General features: G+C 54.7%; 1 protein-coding gene across 1 annotated transcript in view; it reads left to right on the forward strand.

The window, feature by feature from the left end:
* The first annotated feature begins 4,848 nt into the window (after positions 1-4,848).
* The window catches only part of CNNM4 (cyclin and CBS domain divalent metal cation transport mediator 4), a 56,260-nt gene continuing 36,874 nt past the window's right edge, over positions 4,849-24,234 (forward strand). Inside the window, exon 1 of the mRNA XM_065398787.1 lies at positions 4,849-6,262. Coding sequence (XP_065254859.1) covers positions 4,849-6,262 — 1,414 coding nt within the window. The remainder of the gene's footprint in view (positions 6,263-24,234) is intronic.

Genomic DNA, 24,234 nt, shown 5'->3' on the forward strand with positions numbered 1-24,234 from the left:
AGACATTGCCCAGCCCACTACTCCCCCCACACACACACTTCTTGGAGCCTGCGCCCATCTCACCGGCCACGATGCACTAACAGGCCCTTTTACACCGTCCATCGCTGGTAGGGTGACCAGATGGGATGAAGAAAATATCGGGACACATGGTGGGGGGGGGGGTCCCCCGCCGGCGGAGCAAAGGGGAAAAAAAGCGGAGTCCCGCCGGCAGAGCAAAACAAAACAAAACAAACAAACAAAACACAGGAGTGTGAAATATCGGCACAAATTACGTCCTGACCGAACATCAGTCGGGACACGGGACAAACGCCTAAAAATCGGGACAGTCCCGATTTTATCGGAACATCTGGTCACCCTAATCGCCGGGTCTCCCCCTGCAGCACAGACGGACGGCTCCCTGAGCGCCGGGTCAGTGTTGCTGACCCCATTGTGTGTGGGGAAACTGAGTCACGGGCCCTAAGGTCAGTGATGGAGCTAGAGCCAGCTCTCCTGCCCCCTAGTCCTGCTGGAGTACAGGGTGTCCGTGCTGCGAGAGACTCCGCAGCATCAGCAGAGCTGTGGCTCAGGGGGTGGGGAGGGACGGGGAGGCCAAAGAGGAACCAGGCGCCATCACTGTGGTGTTTGTGTCAAGAAAGGGAATAGAAATCAGCTGACGCGGCACTTTCCTCGGGTTTCTCTGAACAGAAGTGCCAGTTGTTTCTTCCTAAGGCCAGCTCCTTTGAGAAGCTAAAGGATGCTCCCCTTGGATGTAGCGAGCAGCTCTGACAGGGACTGCCAGCCTGGCTCAGCCCCAGCCTCCGCCAGTGCTCAGTGAACAGGCTGTCGTAGCCTGGCTGTTGGCATTGTTCAGCCCGGATGGGGAACGGGACTGGAACATGCTGCTTTACTGTGGCAAGGCACCTTGAATGATGTCACTTGACTCCCCTTTGTCCAGAGCTCACTCAGGGGTTGTGCAAACCATGTTGCTTACGCAGCTCTGCCAATGCCTTTCAAGCCTGAGCTCCAGCACCACCTTGCTGTTCCCGTCCTGGGCTCCCCACGCACCCTGCTCTGCTGATGCCCTTCAGAATCGTGACCCAGTTACTCTGGTCCTGCATCCTCACGTAGTCTGCCTCTCCACCTCAAGCCTGACTCACGGCATCCCTTCCTGGTCTCACCTTGGCCCAGCCCTCAGCAGAGGTGGAGAACCAGCCAGACTGATCTCCACCCAGGAGCAGAGCCAGCCAGACTGATCTCCACGTCTGACTTAACCCAGAAGCCCAGCTCTTCAGCAGTGATAGTCAAGGGCTGCATTAGCGTCATGCATCTTCTTGCTCTTTCTGCCTGAGCCCAAAAGCTGCCTTACAGGGAGTTATCTCTCTGGTCCTTGTTGCTATAGAAACACATTCCAGTGGACCATTGATTTCTGATGGCGAATTTGAGGTTACGGTTCCCAAAGGCAATGCATTAATTACCGCTTGCTTTCCACTGGGCAAGAGCAGGCATGAGACCTGGCTCTTCCTGTTTCCTGAGGTTGGGTCACAGTAGTCTGAGACTGGGGAACAGAAGGAGAGGAGCAGTGTCAGGGCATCTGTAGACAGGTCAGAGCTGCCCAGCGAGTGATCTCCTCTTCCTGATGTCATCGGGGGCAAAATCACCAGTGCAAGTGAGAGCGACACCAGCCCGAGCGAGAGGAAAATCAAGCCCAGCTGCTCTAGGATCGTGCACCTGGCAATGCTGGCAGAAGGAGTTCTTTACGTCTGCCTGGAGTGCCTGAAGGAGCTCCTTGCAGCAATGGGTCCAAATATAGCCAGCACAGAGCCTGTGTTTATAGAAGGCCCTCGTGCTAGTCTGTGTGATCATTAAAGTCATGGGGAACTTTTTCTGGCTGGCAGATAGAGCCTTGTTGGAAACTTTAAACTAGAAATCCATTTCCAGTCTTAAAAAGGGATATTCCTCCACTGTTAACATGCACTGGGTCCTTCTGATAGAGTTGCAGTGGGTTATTATTGTAAGGCACCATAGCAGTCACTAGGAGGAGGAGACAGCTCTGGTTAAGTGGAGCAAACATAATGCTGGGTATCAGGACTCCTGGGTTCTACACCTGCCTCTGCCTTGTGCCCTTTCTGTGAGTCCATCACTGTTGCAGGGCCCAGAACAAACCCTGGGTGCAGCCTCTGGCAGAAGAGAGGAATCAGAACTGGTCTCCTTGTCCCCTGGAAAAGCTGCATGAAACCCCTTGCTGGAGGTGAAGAACTGGGGCTGGATTACAGTGCCTGCCCTGGGATCATTACATTGTTTGTGAGCTATGCAGGCTGCCCAGCCAGGCCATTCCCACACACTGGCCTGTCTCTGACTCACTAGGTTTTGGTTGGTTGCATCATACACTGACGTGACTCTCCTGGAGTGCTATAACCCCAAGCTCACCTGGTAATTGAGCACTGACACTCTGGGGTTCGGTGAACCAGCCAACTAATCACTAGCCCCACAGAATTGTCTTCATCTAAACATCCCATCACGTCCCCACACAGGCTGGCTTTGTGCAACTCAACCGTATTCAGCTGGTAGGCTCCAATAGCTGCACAGTGACTGGGTGGAACCGTTAAAGGCCATGGGCCATTTAAAAATACCGTGGAACTAATCATTCAGGGTCAGGTTGAGCTGATCTGATGCACCTGGCAGGGCTGTTGCCCTTCTCTACTGGCTACCTAAGAGGGACTTTGCTCAACAAGGCAACATCAAAGCTGTTAAAGGAGAAGGGCGCTCTGTGCTGAGCTGGCTAAACTCTTTATGTATTAAAGTGCTCTGAGCAGAACAAGCTTCCGTCGCTCAATATTCAGTCCGAGATGAGAACTGCCGGTACTTGGGCAAATGATCCAGGTTTGGCTGGGGCTGTCTGAGTGCCTTTGGGCCGTCTGCTGAGATGCTTTTATTAGTGATTTCTTGTACATCTGTCCTATTCACTGACTCCTGACCTATCGCCGCCCCCCTCTCTGCCTCCTGGGGTGGAGGTACGAGGCATGTTACCTAGCCAGGGCTGTTTGTTCCCTGGGGGTGGAGGTGCAGCCTCCTGGCAGAAGTCAGCATGTCTTAGCCCTGTTCCAAAGTCAGTCATTACATTCCACCTCTTTACATCCCTCCTGCAGTTTATCTGGGGATAGAATTTCCTTCAACTTCCTTCCTACAGCCTGATTTGAACCAGGCTGTCTTCAAATCTCCTTTAAAGGGAGTTGAGGATGGTCAGTACTGCACAGACTTGGGCCCCTAAACTGTTCCTAGCGTTACTATGAGCTGTTAAACAGCTCAGATGTTCCACCCCAGGGGTAGCTGCATTTCAGGCCTGGTGGGAGTGACCCCTGTGTGCTTTGTATAACAGTTTGCAAAGCAGTCTGGGATCCTCCAGGGATGGAGTACACTCTAGAAATGCAAGATATTTATAGACCTCCTCACATGCCAGCATTACCCAGCGGCAGGGTGCCAGGTGCACAATGCAGGTTTTCTCTGATGCCACAATAGGGAGCTCTTTCTGCATGCTGTTTGGAGGACAATCGCCTCTGCTGTAATGTGTCTGTTACAAAACCCACCACAAGAAATGCAAAGAAATGCACCTTGGAAAACAAAATCCCAATTGTACATATCAAATGACGGGGTCTAAATTAGCTGTTACAACTCAAGAAAGAGATCCTGGAGTCATTGTGGAGAGTTCTCTGAAAACATCCACTCAATGTGCAGTGGCAGTCAAAAAAGTGAACAGAATGCTGGGCATCATTAAGATAATAAAACAGAAAATATCATATTGCCTCTATATAAATCCATAGTACGCCCACATCTGGAATAATGCAAGCAGATGAGGTCGCCCCATGTCAAAAAAAGATATATTGGAATTGGAAAAGGTTCAGAAAAGGGCAACAAAAATGATTAGGGGTATGGAACAGCTTCCGTATGAGGAGAGATTAATAAGACTGGGGCTTTTCAGCTTGGAAAAGAGACGACTAAGGGGGGATATGACAGAGGTCTATAAAATCATGACCGGTGTGGAGAAAGTAAATAAGGAAGTGTTATTTACTCCTTCTCATAACACAAGAGGGATTGAAGGCTGCAGGATGGCGCTGGGCAAGCCGCCACGGTGTTGGTCCCCTTCCTGTGGTTACTGACTCCTGTGTTTTATGGCAAATTGTAAAAGTCATGAATCAACAAATGGAAACAAGGGGCAAGGAGAGGAAAATTCCATGTGGTGGGAGGGTCACGGTGTGAGCTGGGGGGGGGGGGCGCGCTCAGGGGCATGACTCCCCTGCCGCGCCCTAGAGAGTATCATCATGTCCCTCTGAAGGGGCTTAGCCCCCATGTTAACTATGGGATAGCGTTTTACACCCGGGGCGGGGGGGGGGGCAGAGAGGCCTAGGCATGGCAGGGCTGCCCCAAAAGACACCCCCCCTTTGCTACCCCCAAAGAATCACACTCTGCCCCATACACCCCCTCCCCCCCAAAATATCCCCATAACCCCCTCCCCCCAAAAAAAATCCTCCCCCCACCCCAAAAATCATCCCCCTGCCTCATAACACCCCACAACCACCCCCCCAAAATCATCCCCCCGCCCCATAACACCCCACCATCACCGCCCCCACCACGCCGAGAATCGCCTCCCAGCCCACACATGGGGGTCCACCCCAGCCGCGAACTCCTGTCTCCACTCCCAGGACGGGGCGGCGACGCCCCCTTAATACTCCCCAGCCCGGCGCCTCCTTAAGGCGCGCAGGGGGCGTGGCTGGGCCGCGGGGGCGTGGCCGCGCGGCGGGTGACGTGCGCGCCGCCAGCCCAGCAGCGGGCGTTTGTGCCTTGCGAGCGGGCGAGGCGCGGGGCGAGCGGAACATGGCGCCGGGCTGCGGCGGGGGCGCGGCGGCGGCGCTGCGGGCGCTGCTGGGGCTGGCGCTCGCGCTCCCCCTGGCGGCGGGGCCGGGCCCGCCCGACAGCAGCAGCGTGATCCTGGGCATGCGGCTGGAGGGCACCAGCAAGCCGGTGGCCGCGGCGCCCGACGGGGGCGTCATCCAAGTGACCGAGGGCAGCCAGGTGCAGCTGCGGCTCTTCGGGCTGGACATCGGGCCACACACCGGGGCGCTGGTGGCCTTCGCCGAGCTGGGCCTCAGGGCCGGGGCCAGGGCCGGTGCCAACGCCAGCTCCGATGCCCGCGCCGACACCAACGCCAGCTGCCCCGTGCACACCCAGGACCTGGTGGTGCGGCCCCACATGGACGACACGCACAACACCTCGGGGGTGCTGCACGTGCGGGTGCAGCCCCTGCGCAAGAACGAGCAGGCCAAGATCTACGTGTTGTGCACCAAGCGCAGCCCTGGCCAGCCCTGGGTGCGGCATGAGGGCAGGGACGGCCGCCTCATGGTGGTGGAGGAGAAGAAGTCGCTGCTGCCCCTCTGGTTCCAGGTCATCCTCATCCTCTGCCTCCTGGTGCTCTCCGGCATGTTCAGCGGCCTCAACCTGGGCCTCATGGCGCTGGACCCCATGGAGCTGCGCATCGTGCAGAACTGCGGCACCGACAAGGAGAAGCGCTACGCCCGCAAGATTGAGCCCATCCGCAGGAAGGGCAACTACCTGCTCTGCTCCCTGCTGCTGGGCAACGTGCTGGTGAACACCACCCTCACCATCCTGCTGGACGACCTGATCGGCTCTGGCTTCGGCGCCGTCATCGCCTCCACCATCGGCATCGTCATCTTTGGCGAGATTGTACCACAGGCGCTCTGCTCCCGGCATGGCCTGGCCGTGGGCGCCAACACCATCGGCATCACCAAGTTCTTCATGCTGGTGACGTTCCCCCTCTCCTTCCCTATCAGCAAGCTCCTGGACTGCATCTTGGGCCAGGAGATCGGCACCGTCTACAACCGCGAGAAGCTGGTCGAGATGCTGAAGGTGACGGAGCCCTACAATGACCTGGTCAAGGAGGAACTCAACATGATCCAGGGAGCGCTGGAGCTCCGGACTAAGACAGTGGAGGATGTCATGACCCCGCTCCACGATTGCTTCATGATCAACAGCGACGCCATCCTGGACTTCAACACAATGTCGGAGATCATGGAGAGCGGCTATACCCGCATACCAGTCTATGAGGAGGAGCGCTCCAACATCGTGGACATCCTCTACGTCAAGGACCTGGCCTTTGTGGACCCCGACGATTGCACCCCCCTTAAGACCATCACCAAGTTCTACAACCACCCGGTCCATTTCGTCTTCCACGACACCAAGCTGGATGCTATGCTGGAGGAGTTCAAAAAGGGTAAGCCAGCCCAGGTTGGGTTCTGCTTGCTCCGCTATTGTCTTGGGGCTGGGCTGGAGCACTAGGGCAGTAGGTGTGCGGCGTTCGTGGGCCAATGGAGGAATGCCAAGGGGCTGTCACTAGCGGGAAAGTGAGAAAGGAAACTCTAGGCTGACCATCGCTGTAGTCTGAGCTGGGCCCTGTGGAGATGAACTAGATGGCACCTAGTAGGGGCAACATGTCCATCTCCAGCTTCTGCAGCTCCCAGGGGAAGGGATGCACTCCTTCCCGACTGTTTAGCAGCAAGGATATTTAAAACCGAGCATTGCGGGGGAGGGAGAGACTTCTATTTATATTGCGAGGAGGCAAATTCTGTTCAACGCAAAAATTTAGAAATACTTTGTCTGCAAAAAAGGCTGGTTTATTCTCTGATCAGCAGCCCCAGAGACCCATTCGTGGGCACTGATGGATTCCTTAGGCCCCAGATGGAGGTTTTGGTCTAAAAAGTTGCCGAAAGCTAATATTTACATAAAATATTATATATGCACACAGCCTTTGTTTGGGGTTTTATTGATATCTGGAGCTAACCACTTCCCCACGTGTTTGCAACCCAAACATTGCAGGACCTGCTAAAGCAGAGAACCTGAAAGTGAAACTCCTGTAGGAGTGCCAATGAAATAGAGGAATGTGTTGTCCCAGTGGAGTGAAATGCAGAAAGAAAACAAAGCAGTGGGGAGAGGGGGAAGTTGTGGCTCCGGGGGGTTAGTTTAGTTTTTTTTATCATTTTGGATGTTGTTAGCCCAGGGAAGGAAATGTCTTTACTCAAATACGGGGTTTTTAACTTGGTGATGTCTCTTTGATTCAGACTGGGGGTGATTTTCTCATTTGTGTCTGAGCATTCCTGGTGCCGGGTGAGCCAAGTGCCGGTCAGAGACTCGGGGTTCAGCCAGGCTGAAAGGGGGGGGTCCAAGGCAGAAGTGCTCCCCCTCATGCTGTCCCTTAGATGGCAGTTCTGTGTAATGTGCTGGGGGTGTGTGTCCCCATGTTTAATCTGCAGCTCGTGTTACTGTGTAAACCATAAAGTCAAAGCAACAAATTGATTGTACGCCCCCTCCCACCCACCCCCAGCAATGGCAGTGCTCATAGCTTCTAAATGTGGGTCACTCTCTAGCCCCAGTATATGTGGGGCAGGACTTGACCCCACCAGCCGTGCAGTGACCGGGACAGTGACTAGCTTTGCTCTCCAGCTTAGCGGGAAGAGACATAAACAAGCCAGGAAGCACTGCTGGTTGTTAGCTGATCTCTTTCCAGGATAACAGTGCTTGCAGGGGGCACCGGGCACCAGGGTCACTCCGCTGGGCCCAGTGGTTCCGGTCGGCAGACTCAGGGCCCTGGCAGCGGGCTGCAGAGACGCTTTGGAACCGAGTCAGCGCTGGCCCAGAGTCCTGGCAGTGCGATGCCTGGTTTGGGGCCTGTGTGCAGTGGGGGGAGGTGTCGCACTCCAGTTCCCGATGGACAGGGGTCCAGCCCACCCCATAAGCACCCAGGGACAGTCAGAGCAGCGAGCCCAACATCTGAGCAGGCCATGGAGTCAGAAGTCCCCTCTCACCCCAGGCCTTAGCGCTTTGTTTGTGTCTCCCGGGCCTTTCCTGGGAGTAGCTCTGGCAGGGGCATCCCGGTCTGTTTGGGGCTTGATCTGTGTTTGTTCTGCGTTGTGGAGGCTTTGTCCCTGCGCTGACCTCACAGCCAGGCTGGCAGGGCTGGGGCAGGCGATACTGCCACGCCTGCAGCCCTGCGGGCCCTGAACTCTGAGGCTCCCACCCCAAGCAGCACGGGGCGAAACACTGGGACCATGTTTACTGCTTCTGGTTCAGCACCACGGGGCTGTGAGTCTGCAGGGATCACCCGAGCCTGCTGGGGAACCTGGCGGGAACATATTACACGCGTCCCCCCTCCCAGCTGAACAGGATCCACTCTCCCTGTTACCCCCCTCCCTCCCCAACCACAGGCCCCGCTCACTCACATTGCAGTGAAAGGGACTTTTCCCCTTGCCAGTCCCCTTCCTCCCCAGCCCAGGCAGGCCAGGCAGCAATGGGGGTGGGGAGAGATTTGTTTACTAGAACTGTCGCTGGGGCACTGCCAGTTAGCACCTGAAAATCTGGAAGCTGCCACTGTGCCAGAGCCCCGGTGCCCGCCCCGTTCGCCCCTGCGATGGGCACCACGGACACGTGACGTGGGTCGGGTCTGAGGTTGGGACAGGAGCTCAGGTCACTTTCATCTGATCCCTTGTCCCCGCTGGGTTTGGTTCTGGCTTCATCGCCTGAAATCCAGACGCACCCTCCCGTCTGGGCTGGCTGCAGCTTTTCTGCTCAGCTGGTCCAGGCGTGGTTTGCGCTGCACGTTGGACCCAGTGAACCTGGTTCCCGCCCGCCCCGCCTGGCAGTGGCGAGAGGCTGGCAGGAGTTTGCGCAGTGAGAGCACTTGGGAGAATGGTCACGCGGGTCTCTGGAGTCCCCGTGCCCCAACAAGAGCCTGTGCAGGCGTGCGTCCCTGAGACACTGGTGTGTGTGTTCTGGGGCCGAGGGCACGGGGCAGGTCACACCCCGGCCACGCTACCCCGTTGACAGCAGGCAGGGCCTCAGTCCAGCCAGCTGAAAACCTCGCTGAGCTGCAGCTCTGGCCACAGACTTCCCTGGTGGGGGAGGAGAGGGGTTATGAGCCCCCGAATGCCAATACCCCCAATCTCTCCCCCCCACACACACACTTAAAAAACCTAAGTCAAGGAATTAATGGCTAAGCTGCAGATTTACTCAGCCCTGCCTGCTGGACAGGACGGTGGCTCGTTAAAGCACAGACTCAACCTCCCACTGGAGCCTCTTGCTGCTTTTTTGAATTGTTTGCGGGACATAATTGGCCCAGGGTTGAACCCGTGTGAAGATCAAGCTCCTTTCTCCTCTCCCCGGAAATCGGTCCCACGAGGGCGGGCTGAGGCCCCTGGCAAAGTCAGGGCTCTTCTGTCGGCTCGCTGGGGTCCCTGAGCAAGTTCCCACCCTCTCTGTGCCCAGCGACCCAGAGCCCTCTCTCAGGGAGCAAGTGCTCGGCGATCCTCACATGGGCGGGGCTAGGGAGAGGCCATGGGTTAATGTCCGTGACTGAGGGTCTGTCCACACCCGTGGCTGGCCGAGCTCGTGGGGCGTTTGGGCCAAGGGGCTGTTTAACTGCAACGTAGATGTCCTAGGACCCTGCAAGGCAGGAGGGTCCCAAGCTCTAACAGCCCCGGGCCGGGGGTGGAATTGCCGTGTGGGGACCCTGCTGTGCGGTGTGGGGCACACGCCCACTAGGAGAACATACTCACTTTGTAGGGGGCTGTGGGGGCTCTTGCAGGGTTTCTCTCCCTTTACCCCTGGGGCCTTGTGGGGCAGGGGCAGGGGCTCCTCGCTCCAGCTGTGGCTGAAGCTCTCTTGCCTCCATGCCCTGCACCTTGAGAGCAGCACAAAGCACACACACCCCTGCCCCCCGGGGCTGCTCCAGGGTGCAGCCAGCCCCTGATGGGCTGAGGGTCTCAGGAGCCTGGCTCTGCTCTCCCTCGATGCAGCCTGTCACTCTGCCAATCGACTGCTGGGCTAGCTGACGTTCTCCGAGCTTGGTCCTCAAGGGGAGATGAAAGGCCTTTGAACAATAAATAGCCTCTTGCCTTTGGCTTTCCCCTCGGGCGCAGAGAGCACGCAGCCTGCAAGCCACCGTATGTGAATATCGGTTCCTCCTCCCCCCTCTGCCCCAGCCCCGCTGACGCATCTGCGTTTTGGTGACGGCTCCTGCCAAAGGAACGGATCTCAGTGGGCGAAAGCTTTTCAGTTCACATTAAGATCCTCCTCCACCATCACATCTGGCACCTTTTTATGTCACCCCACCACTGCCTGCCCTCTTTGTCACCCCCGCATTCTTCTTTGGGCACTGATCCATACCTCCATTAGATCTCCTTGCCCTGCTCCATCCCCGTATTGATTACATCCCTTGCCATCGGTCTGGGAACATCCGCCCCATCTGCTCGTCACCACAATGTTTATCTGGCCCCCATGGTGGTAGCATCTGAGTGTCTCACAATGCTCCCTACACTGATCTTTTCAGCGCCATGAGGCTGGGAAGTGCTGTTCTCCTGCTTTACAGACACCGAGCAGGGGCCCAGAGGGACTAAGTGACTTGCCAAGGTCACACAGGGAGTCTGTGGCAGAGCAGGGGATTGATCCGGGTCTCCCAAACTCCAGCCTGGCTCCCTGACCTCTGGCCTGTCTAGCCGAAGTCTTGGTTCTTTGCACATTCAGTTCTCTCCTCTCCAGTCTCTCCTCTATTCTGTGCCGTTTCCCAGTCCAGCCTGTCCTCCCCTTCCCACACCGCTCTGTGGGCCTTCAGAAAAGAGATCTGGTGAATTTCACTTTGCTGCTGGCTCCTGGAGCAGAGCAGCAAAGCCAAGGGTGGGTGCTGGTGACCTTTTCCGGCTCGTCCTCGGCCACTTTCAGCTGTGCCCTGAAGAAGGAGACTTCGTTTCTCTTGCACCTTCAGATGTACCTCAGATCGCTGTGAATCAGCCTTGCAAAATCAGCCACAGCCCAGGGGCAAAAACCAGCGTGCACTGGTGAATATTTGTATTAACATTGCAAATCACTCCTCACCTGTCCAGTTCCTGGTCCTGGGTCAGGCAGGAAAGTGGAAGCTCACAGAGCATCTGTAAATACTATTTGGTCTTCTAACGTCATCCTAAAGTCCTGCAGGAGCATTTCTTTTTCCTCATGTTGCAGTGAGTTCCACAGGCTGAATCTGCACTGGCATGGGGAAGGGCACAATAGATCACTGTTAAACTGCTTGACTTCATCAGCTGTCCCCCTGCTCTCCCCTCTTGGGGCTAACAGCATGGTGGCATCTTCCGTCCTGTCTCCATAGTCCCAAGCCTGCAAGGTTACTGTCAAATCCCCCCACACTCTTCTCTTCTGCAGACTAAACAAGCCCGGTTCCTCTCCTCATAAGTCATGTGCCCCAGCCCCCTACTCCTTTTTGTTGCCCTCCGCTGGACTCTTTCCAATTTTCCCACATCCTGGTGTGGGGTCCAAAACTGGACACAGTACTGCAGATGAGGTCTCACCAATGTCGAATAGAGGGGAATGATCACGTCCCTTGATCTGCTGGCAGTGCTCCTACTAATGCAGCCCAATATGCTGTTGGCCTTCTTGGCAACAAGGGCACACTGCTGACTCATATCCAGCTTCTTGTCCACTGTAACCCCTAGGTCCTTTACCAAACACCCGTCTGGGAGCTCGCGGGGTCAGAAGGTCTGGGAGGAAGATTGCCCCGCTCAGCGTCCTTTTGGGTGGGCACGTTCCGACTCCTTTTGAGTGAGCTCAGGCAGAAGTGTGGGCTGGATGCAGGAACGGGGGGCTCTGGCTATGCAGACTGGATGGTCAGAAGGGATCACTGTGATTATCGCATCTGACCCCTGCTGGCTCTGTGAAATCCTGCCTTCAGGGCAGCGGGAGAAGGGGCCATTTCTGAGGCAGTATTTGACCTGCGAGTTGCTGGGCGGGCGGTGGCCGGAGCCGTCGGCTGGGCAGGGTCTGGTGCTGTGGAGGACCGACGATCTGCAGAGAACTGGCCGATCACAAAGCGATAGTAATAACCACAGGCCCAGCTCCTCTCCTTGGGCCTGATGCAAAGCCCATTGGGTCCCTGGGAACCTTTCCATTGGCCTCAGGGGGCTTTGGATCAGGCCTCCCTTTCCAGTTGCATGGAGACACCGTCACACACTGGTGGCTTCCTGGGTGCTGCTTCCATGTGAGCAGTTGCTGCTGCTGCCCCAGGGCTTGTTGTGCGAGGAGGGGAGGTGGCCCCAGGGCTTGTTGTGTGAGGAGGGGAGGCGGGAGGCGCCCACCTGATGATCTGTCACAGAATGCGCCGCCCGCGGTGAGGTGAGAAGAGGCCTGGCTGAGTGGGCAGAGTGCAGGTGAGACAGGCCAAAGCGTGCAGCACCCAGCGGGGCGCCCGGCTTCCCTGACATGTCCCATCCCAGCCAGGGCAGCCGGCGCCATGGTGGGTTCTGCTCTCCTTCCTCTCCGCCTGCATCTCACCTGACGTCAGCACTCAGCGCGGAGACTCGCTAAAGCTGGAAATCCAGGCAGGCTGCACTGTGTCCGGACGGTGCTTTAACCCTTCCCCACCTCCCGCCCTCCCTGAGCTCCAGCCTTGCGTGGGTGCACCTTGTTATACTCCCCCAGCTTCCCCACTCCGGGAGGAGGAGATGGAGGGGCAGCTTCTGCTGTCACAGCCCCCTGATAACACTCACCACCCAGGATTGCTCCTGACCTTCCCCCGACCTGCAGAGTTTGCTCCAGTCCACCTCAGCCGAACGTGGTGTGCGTGGTGTGCGGGGCCGAGAATGAGATCAGTCCCTCAGCCACGGGCAGATCCCTCCTCCTCCCAGCTCTAGGGGCTCTGGGTCCCCGGAGTGCAGTATTCCTCGGCACACGGAGCCTTGTGTCAGCAGGGGGCGAACGAAGCCTCGGCTGTATCTGCATAATGAATACACTGTGCGTTCCTTCGGCCAGGACGCGCTGAGCTGGGGTCTCCCCTGGTTAAAAACAGCTAATAGTGCTTCTGATGATGATCAATGATCTGGAAGAAAACAAAATCATCCCTGAGAAAGCTTGCAAGTGACACACACATGGCAGGAGTGGTAAATAGCGACGGGGCCAGGGTGCGGCTACAGAGTGATCTGGATCGTTGGGTGAGCTGGGCACAAGCAGTGTGTGCTTTAATACGGCTACGTGTAATTGTGCACGTCTGGGAACAAGGCTGGGGACTCTCTCCTGGGAAGCAGGGACTCTGGAATCGGCTGGACTTGAGCTCCCAGGGCGATGCTGTGGCCAAAAGAGCTAATGCAATCGTGGGATGCGTGTTCGGGAATCTCGAGAAGGAGCAGAGAGGTGATTTTCCCCCCATTTGGCACTGGTGCGACCGCTGCTGGGATCCGGTGCCCAGTTCTGGTGCCCACAATTCAGGAGGGATGTTGGTAAATTGGAGAGGGGGCAGAGACGAGCCACGAGAATGATTAAAGGATTAGAAAACCTGTCTTACATTGTGCTCCTGGAGTCTGTCACTATATTTCGCTTACCAAAGAGAAGGTTCGGGGTGACTGGATCACAGCCTATAATTATCTACACGGGGAGCAAAGATTTCATTAACAAGCTCTCCAGTCTAGCAGCAGAAGGCCTAACGTGATCCAGTGGCTGGAAGTTGAATCTAGGCAAATTCAGACTGGAAATAAGGCGTAAATTTTTAACAGTGAGAGTCACTAATCACTGGAACAACTTAGCAAGGGTCATGGTGGATTGCAGCATTGGCAGTTTTCAAATCAAGACTGGCTGTTTTTCTAACAGATCTGCACTAGGAATTATTGTGGGGCACATTTCTGGCCTGTGCTCTGCAGGGGGTCAGACGAGATGGTCTCTTCTGGCTTTGGAAGCTCTAGTCTGTGACCCTAGGGAGCTGCATGGAGAAAGGCGCATGACTTGGGGTCCTGGGGTTACGGCGAGGACGGAAAGATGGAATTAAGAAAAGCTTCCTGCCAGCGAGGTCTGTTAGACTTTCAAATCCTCTCCCCATTCCTTGGGGTGTTTAAAGTTGTTGGAGAATGGAGCTTATAGTGTCTCCTGGGGCCTGGCTGGATGGGACCCAGCGGGGCTGTTTCCGTCTGCGACCCTTGCGAGAGGGGAGTTGGTTCTCATCCATCAGAGTTGCAGTAACTCACAGTAGGAATTCTATATGGAGCGTTCGGCATCCCGAGGGCAGGGGTGGGGGGGGAGCACCCAGCTGGCGGGAGCTGTCGTAGCCTCTGCAGTCACTTGGCCTGTGCCAGCGGACACCAGCTGAGGCTCAGCCGCGGTTCTCAGGAGCTTGGCGTGGCCTGCGGGCAGCCGTGAGTCCTCCCCTCACCTCCCTATGCACACGTGCTGTGCATGCCCAGGTGCCAGGACAGGGCTCGGATCCATCTGTGGCTGTAACTCCTCCCTTCCCAAAGCAGAAATGGGTGGGGCCCCTTCGTCCTGGTGCTGATTGGCTGAGCCAGGAAAAGCACCCACGAGCCTGTGGCCGAGGGGGGCCTGGCGGTAAAGGCAGCCTGGGCCCCAAATCCCTGGTTTGTCGTGTGTGTTACAATCCCAGGGGCCCCCTTGTCACTTGTGTCAGCCAAGCGTCCAGTCCACTTGCACAAACGCCCTGGGTGCCCCCCTCCTGCCTCGTTTAGTTAATGTCTCCCTGCAATTTTCCCCGATTCCCCCCATGCCAGGGGCTCTGTGTGCCCCCCAAAATATGGGCCCCCTCATGCCTTCCCACGCCCCCTCCCCTCCCCTCCTCACCGTTGTTATGTGTCTGGGAGTTAAGTCACAGGGTGCTGGCCTGTGAAACCCGGCGTGGGATGGGCAGAGGAGCTCGGCCGCTGTGCTGGGAGGCGTCAGCGGCTGGGGTCAGCCCTTGATTGACCATAGACAGTTGCAGAGGTGCTCGAGGCTGGGGCTGTGCTAATGAGCTGGCAGGGGCTCCGTGTGGCCCCCAGAGCCCCCTTTTGACTTGCTGATTTCCCCCCATCGATCCCTAGGACATACCCTGAAATTGTGGCATCCAGTAGCCGTGTTACAGACAGATCCCGGTGTTGCTGCCAGGGCCCAGTGCTCCCCTCCCACCCCACGCACCTAGCCTGGGGCCCCGCTTCGGCAGCAGGAGCAGCGATCCCAAAGAGCTGGGGGCTGGAGAGGAGCTGTGCGGGCTGTCGCATTTGACACCCCTCTCCACTGTTATTGGAAGCGCCTGGGTTTCTCTCTGGGGTGAGGCACCCAGTGCTAATGTGAGCACCTCTTGCGCCGCTCCCGGTGTCCGTCGGGATCAGGCACCACCTGGACTCCCAGCCCCCTCCCCAGTTGCAGTTGTGTTGCAGAAATAGAAGCGTGTTACTGCGTGAGGCTCAGTACAGCAGCACCGTCTATCCCTCAGACGCCACGAACAGCTGGGCTTGGGCACTGTGTCTCTGTGCCAGCGCTTGCCAGGTGGGGCAGCTTTGTTCCTCGTGCCATCAGCCGCCTACCGCGCCACTCTGCCAGCGCCGTTTTCTGTCCTGCAGGGCTGCGCGCGCCCAGCTAGCTGCTGACAAACGGGCCACTATAGCTCTGCTCCCCTTGGTGCCAGGAGCTGCCGGGGCGGGCACCGTGGTTGTTCTGAGGGGTCGTGCCAGAGTAAGGTGGGCAGCCTAGAGGAAATACAGGGGGTGGGAAATGTACCCAGCACCTGGTGGGAAGGAAGGTGAAGCTGGCAGCTCTCCCTGACCACTGCCTGGGGGCGCCACTTCTCAGACTGAGCTTTTGGCAAGTAGGGTTCTGAGTAACTGGAAGCCCCTCACCCCACCCTAGGCCTCCTCTGGCTGCTGGAAGGGAGAAGTCGCTTTTTCTCTCCCTCCTAATGAAGCAGGAGAGGTCCCCACTAAGGCAACCCTTCCCCAGCCTCCTGGCTGCTGCTGGTGTGTGTGCGCTCCTGTTACTGTCCCCTTCCCTCAGCTTTCTCCTTCAGATCCCCCCTGTAGCCCAGAGCTGGCAGGGGCTGACCCTGATTCCTGACAGTTTCCCTGCTGCCTGCAAGGTTCTGAGCAGCCACCGTGAAACTGACCGGAAGCTTGTCAGTTTCACTCTGTGGCAGCTTGGGGAGGCATTGCCTGGCTGCAGGCTAGAGCAGGGCTAGAAACTGGATTTGTAGCAATGCCTGGCTGGGGCCACCAGCTGCACCCGCTGCTCGGAGCGCATGGGGATTGTCTCTGTTCTCCACTGACGTTTCTGCTGCTCAGGGATGAGAGTTGTTTTCCCTAGGGGTGGGTGGGTGCTTGCTAATTTCCCCCCCCCCCCCTTGCTTCAGGGGCATGCAGCGATCGCCATGGAGGCAGGAGGCTGTCCCCGTGGGCAGCATCCCTCAGTGGCCAGCTGGGTGTTTTCCAGCTCTCCCATGAATCATGTATTGGCCCTGCAGGGTGTGGACCGGCTGGGGCAGCCCTCCAGACACTGCGTGGGTGAATGAGGTTGCGGTTTGGCCTGAGGTGGAGGGTGATGGACAGAGGCTAATGTGGGATGGGGAGGGATGGGGGCACAGAGAAGCAGATGGGGGTGACAGCAGGCAATGGGGCGGATGTGCCCAGAGGCGGAAAGTCGGTGTCTGAACTGTTGAGGTGGTCACTGTCAGTGCCTGGATATGTGTGTGCGAGCTGCTGCAGTCGAGTCAGGGGGAGGCGGGAGGTAAGTGTATGGACCACGGCAGGTCTGTCGTTGTATGGCTGCGTGGCTAGAGCCCTAGACTGCACTCAGGGACCTGGATTGTGTTCCTGGCGCTGCCACTGTAAGACTCCTCGTGCCTCAGTTTCCCATCTGGGCAGTGGGGAGACTGATGCTGCCGCGCGTTGGGGTCTCGGCCTGGCCAGCGCTAGAGAAAAGCTGGGGGTTGTCCCTGGGAATTCAGCGCTCTCCGAATGCGTCGAGGCTACATGTCGGGAAGATCCGTTTCCCTCTCTCTGCCATGGCTCAGTGCTGAGCGGGTCCCTGTGTGTCACTCCTTGTCAGTGCTGCTGGCGTGCGAGAGCAGGGTGCCAAGACGCGGAGCCTCGCCTCACGGGGGGCATCCCAAGGGGTGAACCGAGAGGTTCGGCAGGGGAAGGGGGAGGAGCTAATGCCGGGGGAGAAGGGCGTGCAGACCCAGGCAGGTGAGAGTGGGCGTTGCTTGGTCTGTGCAAACACCCTGCCAAGGCCGTCTGCCCCATCCCGTGGGGATGGACCTTCCTGCCGGCCCCAGTGTGGTTCCTTTTTATTGTTTTCCTCTCTGCCCGGCAGCAGCCTTTCCAGTGTGGCAGGCTCAGCCAGTGCGGCCGGCAGGGTGAGCGAGCAGGTTCCCTGCTTCCTCGTGGGGAGGGGGCCGAGGGAGGGGGCCGAGGGCCGGGGGTGAATAGGGGAACCTGGGAAGATTGCCAGCCATGTGGCGATGGCAGACGGAGTCCCGGTCCCACTCCTGACCTTGGGGGAGACGTTTCCTTGCTGTGCCTCTGTATCCACGTGACCTGTAAAGATAAGGCCCCCACCGCCTCCAGCTAATGTCTGTAAGGGCTGGTCCACACTAACCCCCCACTTCGAACTAAGATACGCAACTTCAGCTACGTTATTCACGTAGCTGAAGTCGAACTATCTTAGTTCGAACTTACCGCGGGTCCACACGCGGCAGGCAGGCTCCCCCGTCGACTCCGCGTACTCCTCTCGCGGAGCAGGAGTACCGGTGTCGACGGCGAGCACTTCCGGGATCGATTTATCGCGTCTAGACAAGACGCGATAAATCGATCCCAGAAGATCGATTGCTTACCGCTGGACCCGGAGGTAAGTATAGACGTACCCTAAGGTGCAGCCCTGGCTGACCAAGGCATCCCTTTGTCCTCCGGCTCGGACTCCTTGCTCCAGAGCGTGGCTGATGGCTCTGGAGAACATTGCAACATGCTCCGGGGCTAAGGCGGCAGCAGTTTCTGTTTTAAAGCTGATTTTTGAACCTCTCCCAAATCCACGAACGTCGCGAGTGCGCCACGGGGCCAGGCGAGCGCGGGTGCTGCAAACTGAGGTCACTTGGCAAAGGGGCTGCTGAGATACAGCCCCCCCCAACCCTTCCTCCAATGCCCTGTTCCCCAGACCTGAGGAAGACTCTGTGTAGCTCGAGCGCTCGTCTCTCTCCACAGAAGTTGCTCCAATAAAAGATCTCGCCTCCCCCACCTTGTCTCTAATATCCTGGGACCGACATGGCCACACCAATGCGGCTTCTAAAATATCAGCTTTCTGGCCGTCCTTTTGTGCACAAAGACAGAGAAAGATCTATAGGCAAAACGCCCATAAAACTCACCCCACGGGGCTGGTGCTGCGGAGATCTGGCGCCTGGTACCCAGAACAAGACTCGTCGTTATCAAGTCATTCACCTTTCGTTTCTGGTATGCCGGGCCGTGCATGGAATGCCAGTAGGGTGCAGAGAGAGGCCTCTTCCCAACAGAGCCTGTAGTCTAGGGGAGCATGCACTGAGCTGTGTATTCTGCTAACTGCTGGTCGTGTTTTGTGCCCTTCACAACCCTGATTGTCTCTACGTTAGAAATGGGTTAACAAACAACTGTCATCCACATGAGGGTGCACATGGTCACGCTAGCCAGACCCGGAAAGAGAACCCAGATCTGACCGTCCAGGTCTCGTTAACTCAACGCCTTTCAGAATGAATATGCCAAATCTAGAACACGAGATCAGCCAGACTGGGTCAGATCAAAGGTCCATCTAGCTCAGTGTCCTGTCTGCCAACAGTGGCCAAGGCCAGGTGCCCCAGAGGGAATGAACAGAACAGGGAAGCATCAAGTGATCCATCCCTTGTCGCCCATTCCCTGCTTCTGGCAAACAGAGGCTAGGGACACTCAGAACATGGGTTTGCAATCCTGACCGTCTTGGCTAATAGCCATTGATGGACCTGTCCTCCATGAACTTATCTAATGCTTTTTTGAACCCTGGCATAGTTTTTGGCCTTCACAACATTCTCTGACAAGGAGTTCCACAGGTTGACTATGCGTTGTGTGGAGAAATACTTCCTTTTTGTTTGTTTTAAACCTGCTGCCTCTTAATTTAAACTAGGTGATCCCTAGTTCTTGTGTTATGTGAAGGAGTAAATAACACTTCCTTATTTACTTTCTCCACACCCATCATGATGTTATAGACCTCTATCATATCCCCACTTAGTCGTCTCTTTTAAAAGTCCCAGTCTTTTTAATCTCTCCTCATACAGAAGCTGTTCCGTACCACTAATCATTTTTGTTGCCCTTTGTAACTTTTCCAATTCCAATACATCTTTTTTGAGATGGGGCGACCAGAACTGCACAGTGTATTCAAGATGTGGGTGTACCATGGATTTATATAGAGGCAATATGATATTTTCTGTCTTATTATCCATCCCTTTCCTAATGCTTCCTAACCTGTTTGCTTTTTTGACTGCTGCTGCACATTGAGTGGATGTTTTCAGAGAACTATCCACAATGACACCAAGATCTTTCTTGAGTGGTAACAGCTAATTTAGACCCCGTCATTTTATAGGTATAGTTGGGATTATGTTTTCCAATGTGCATTACTTTGCATTTATCAACATTGAATTTCATCTGCCAGTTTGTTGCCCAGTCACCAGTTTTGTGAGATCCCTTTGTAGCTCTTCGCAGTCTACTTTGGACTTAACAATCTTGAGTAGTTTTGTATCAGAGGGGTAGCCGTGTTAGTCTGGATCTGTAAAAAGCAACAAAGAGTCCTGTGGCACCTTAAAGACTAACAGATGTATTGGAGCATAAGCTTTCGTGGGTGAATGCCCACTTCGTCAGACGCATGTAATGGAAATTTCCAGAGGCAGGTATAAATATGCAGGCAAGAATCAGTCTGGTCCTGAAGTTTTTTTGCCATTCCTATACAAACACCTGTAGGAGAACACTTCAACCTCCATGGCCACACAATAGCAGATGTAAAGGTAGCCATCTTACAGCAAAAAAACTTCAGGACCAGACTCCAAAGAGAAACGGCTGAGAGCTTCAGTTCATTTGCAAATTTGACACCATCAGCTCAGGATTAAACAAAGACTGTGAATGGCTAGCCAACTACAAAAGCAGTTTCTCCTCCCTTGGTGGTCCCTCCTCAACTGCTAGAAGAGGGCCTCATCCTCCCTGATTGAACTAACCTCGTTATCTCCAGACTGATTCTTGCCTGCATATTTATACCTGCCTCTGGAAATTTCCATTACATGCGTCTGACGAAGTGGGTATTCACCCACGAAAGCTTATGCTCCAATACATCTGTTAGTCTTTAAGATGCCACAGGACTCTTTGTTGTTTTTTGAGTAGTTTTGTATCATCTGCAAATTTTGCCACCTCACTGTTTACCCCTTTTTCCAGATCATTTATGAGTATGTTGAATAGGACTGGGCCCAGTACAGACCCCTGGGGGACATCACTATTTACCTCTCTCCATTCTGAAAACTGGCCATTTATTCCTACCCTTTGGACAGGTTCCTCGCTGTTCTTTGGATCTGGGTTCCTTGGAAAGTGCAGACTGGAAAATTGCTGTACGTGTATGATGCAGGGTTGTTGTAGCCGTGTTGATCCCAGGATATTAGAGAAACAAGGTGGGTGAGGTCACATCTGTTCTTGGACCAGCGTCTGTTGGTGAGAGAGACAAGCTTTTGAGCTACACAGAACTCTTCCTCAGGTCCGAAGCCCGCTGTGACAGAGAGAGGTTAGCAAACGTACATCTTCAGACCTGCAGGAGAGCTGTGTGTAGCTCAAAAGCTTGTGTCTCTCACCAACAGAAGTGGGTCCAATAAAAGATATTTCCTCATCCACCTTGTCTCTCTATAAGTGTGTGAGTTTTATGATCCAAAATAGCTTTTAAAGCACATAAAAAATTACAGAAAACACAATGCAGCTGGTTAATGGGTTACAATGTCACAAAATATGTTCAGCACACACAGTCACAATTATCCAGAGAGACTAAATCAGTTCAGTTAATTCAAGGTCTTATCACAGTCCTGCTAAAAGGCAAACGTCCCTAGTTCTGTGCTAGGCTTGGCTGGGTGGGGTTGGTTTCAAGGTGGAACTATGGATCCTTAAACATAGACTCATTTACCCATTTACTGGCCTTTGGAATTCGAGGACTGCTTGTGTCCGTTCAACCAAGCAACTGTAAAGTCGAATTGAGAAATGTAGCTGTGACATTCTATACCTTTGGGGAGCGTCCTGGAACCCCCATAGTCCTCATTTTCATATAATCGTGATCTCATATATAAAGCAGGCCTTGTAAGGTACCAGGGGAAAGGTTATGATCTGCTGAAAGTCATTTCTCTAGCCATACATGTGTATCATTGATGCATATGAAGTTGTGAGAATTGTGTAGTATGGTGGTCACTAAAACATGCTGTAAGTTGGGGAATCAGCCAGATATTAGCTCCCCAGAGGCAACAGCAAGGAAAGTAACCAACGCCCGGGCGGGGTGTGAAACAGCCCATCACCAGCCATTGCCCAGCAAGGGAGTTACAATTAAATGACTCACCTGCATGAGGCCACACCAGGGGAATTGCTCAACCTTGCTGGGAGACTCAGCAATGGCCCCCAGACATGCCTGGACTTGTGCTCCCCAAGCACATGGACTGAGGGTATAAAACAGACCCAGTGGACACATACTGGACCTTCTCCTGCCCCCACCTTTGCTGCACACTGAGAAGAAGACAAGACTCCAACACAGGAGACTGGCCCAGGTTTAAGGAACAAACCTGTATATTAAGGACTGCAACATCCAGTGGGGTGAGAAAAACTGCTTAGTCTAGATGTTGCCCAGTCTAATAGGGTTGAGAATTTAGACTGCTGGCTTAGATTTTATTTCTTTTGGTAACTAACTCTGACTTTTTGCCTATCACTTAATATCACTTACCATCTACCTGTTATAGTCAAGACATTTGTTTAATTGTTTATCTTTACCAGTGAGTTTGTATGAAGTGTGTGGCAAATCTGCTCAGGTTTGTCAAAGGCTGGTGTCTGTCCACTTTCCATTAATGAAGTGGTGACGGTATATTCCTGGGGTACAGTGCTGGGAGTTGAGGGAATTTGGCTCTGGTGCCTTTCTCTGGGTGATTCATGAGTGGCTCTTGGAGCATTCATGCAATCCAGCTGGGTGTGGGGTCTCCACATGTGGTTGTGCTGAGTGATCACAGCGCCTGGAGGGGTTTGCTGCTGGTCACTAGCCAGGCACTGTGAGAGACCCCCCAGGCTGGGGAGAGTTCAGGGGGCACAGCGGTCCCACAGTCCCAGGCTGCACCCCGGGGAGCCCGCTACAGAGGCGCAGCGAGCAGCGTGAAATACACAGCTTGTTGTACTGAGCAAGATTTACACTTCATACACTGGTGTAAAGATTTTAAGTGTGGTGGCTAAGGACAGTCAGGAGGAGGCTACTGGTTTGTTATTTTCTGTTTGCTTATTTCGGGAAAGGGAAGTAGGGACAGAAAAGCAGGAACATGAGTGAAAGCAGTGAAGTGATTGCGAAGTTGGAGCATTTTAGGCTGCAGGTTGCAGAAAAGGAGAGGGAGCACCAGAGAATATTGCAACGAAAAACTGGAGATAAAGGAGAAGCGGGAAGAAAGAGAAAGATAGCGGGAAGAAAGAGAGAGCAAAAACACCAACTGGAACTGCTAGAGAACCAGAACCCACCAGCCCCAGTGATTCCCATCATGCCAAAAATCTGCTGTTGGGATCATTTTGTCCTGCATACAATGAGGCAGACGATATTGCTGAATATCTGAGCACCGTTGAAAGGCTGTGTGCAGTGCATGCGATCCCTGACGCCACGAGAGTTCCTACCCTGATTGTAAAATTAACTGGCAAAGCTCGAAATGTAGTCAGTGGAATGCCTATTGAAGATGCTTTAGTCTATTGTAAATTTAAAGATACTGTTTTGCGAAGTTTTCAGATTACCCCTGAAACATATAGAGTTACATTTAGGAATCTGAAGAGGGCTATTGGGATGAGTAATGCGAAATATGTTAACAAAATGAAAGATTTGATGGGAAAGTGGGCAAGGGGCAAAGGTGTTACACGCTTTGAGGGAATGTTGGATCTTGTGGCTCAAGAGCATTTCCTAGGCATGTGTAAGGCGGATGTGAAGTAGTGTCTATGGGACAAAGATGTAAAGTCTGTGGAGGAGATGGCGTCTCTTGCTGATGCCTTTGAACAGACCCAAGCATCTCTTGGAAACAAACCACTGAAAGAGGTGTTTGAAGCTGGTGGGAAGGGGAGATCCCATTTTATTCCTAGCAAGAGGGAGGATGGCTGGAAGGCTGGGTACTCACCTCCCCAAAACCATTCCTCTAACCCTCATCCCAAATCTCCTGTAAAAGCAGAAGAGCCCTGGTGTTATTGGTGTAGTTCCACTGATCACCAGAGGAATAAATGCCCTGTGCTAGGAGGAAGCAGGCAACCAATAGCTCATGTTAGTTCTGCTGTCCTCAACACAGAAACCCCCCAGGCAATTGAAACCTATCATACTGGTTCTGTGATGTAGCCTCTGCAGAACCAGATATGGAGCATGTTTTGGCTGTCCAAATTAAAGGCAGGGAATGCTTGGGGCAGAGGGATACAGGGGCCCAGATCTCTCTGGTTAAGCAGAGTGTGGTTCCAAAGGCCAGTATGTTACCTGGCCAAATGGCAGAGATTGTGGGGGTGGGCGAAAGCAGATTCCTTGTACCACTAGCTGAAATCCATGTGGTGTGGGAAGGTTTGGAAAGTGTTTTGACTGTGGGGGTAATGGAACACCTCCTAGTCGACCTGCTCCTGGGTAATGATGTTTTCCGTGTAGCTCAGGTTAAAGTATTTGCCTGCAGCAGGAGGGAGTGTTATGCTAGGATCCCCGAGGGAAAGGGTACGGTCTCAGGAACTGCTGAGGAATGGGAGAGAGTCTCCTTGATTCTTCTGCAGCAGGGGGAAGCTACATGCTTCCAGGTGGGAGGGTGGTTGAGACCAACTCCTGCACTGCAGCTGGAAGCAACACCACATCGGGAAGGGATGGGGATGTAATGCCGGCCAGGGAGAGAACTGTCCAGGTTGTTAGCTGCCAGCAGGTCACAGCTGAACCAGAGGCAAACCCGGCTCTAGGGAGCAGAGAGAAATGTGTCCCAGAGGAGAGCCCAGAGAAGGGACAGGGAATCTCGGAAACCACTGAGGTGGGCGTGGGTTCCTGTGACTCTGTAACACAGGGAAGCAGGGTGCTTCCAAGTGTGGGAGGGGCTGAGACTAGCTCCTTTCCAGCAGAAGGCAACATGCCCTCAGGTTCAGGGGCAGGAGAGGGATTGTCAGGGATTAAGGAAACTGTCCCAGTTGTTAGCTGGCAGAGTTC

Source organism: Emys orbicularis, chromosome 2 (genome assembly GCF_028017835.1).
Source record: "Emys orbicularis isolate rEmyOrb1 chromosome 2, rEmyOrb1.hap1, whole genome shotgun sequence".
In the NCBI taxonomy this organism is placed as follows: domain Eukaryota; kingdom Metazoa; phylum Chordata; order Testudines; family Emydidae; genus Emys; species Emys orbicularis.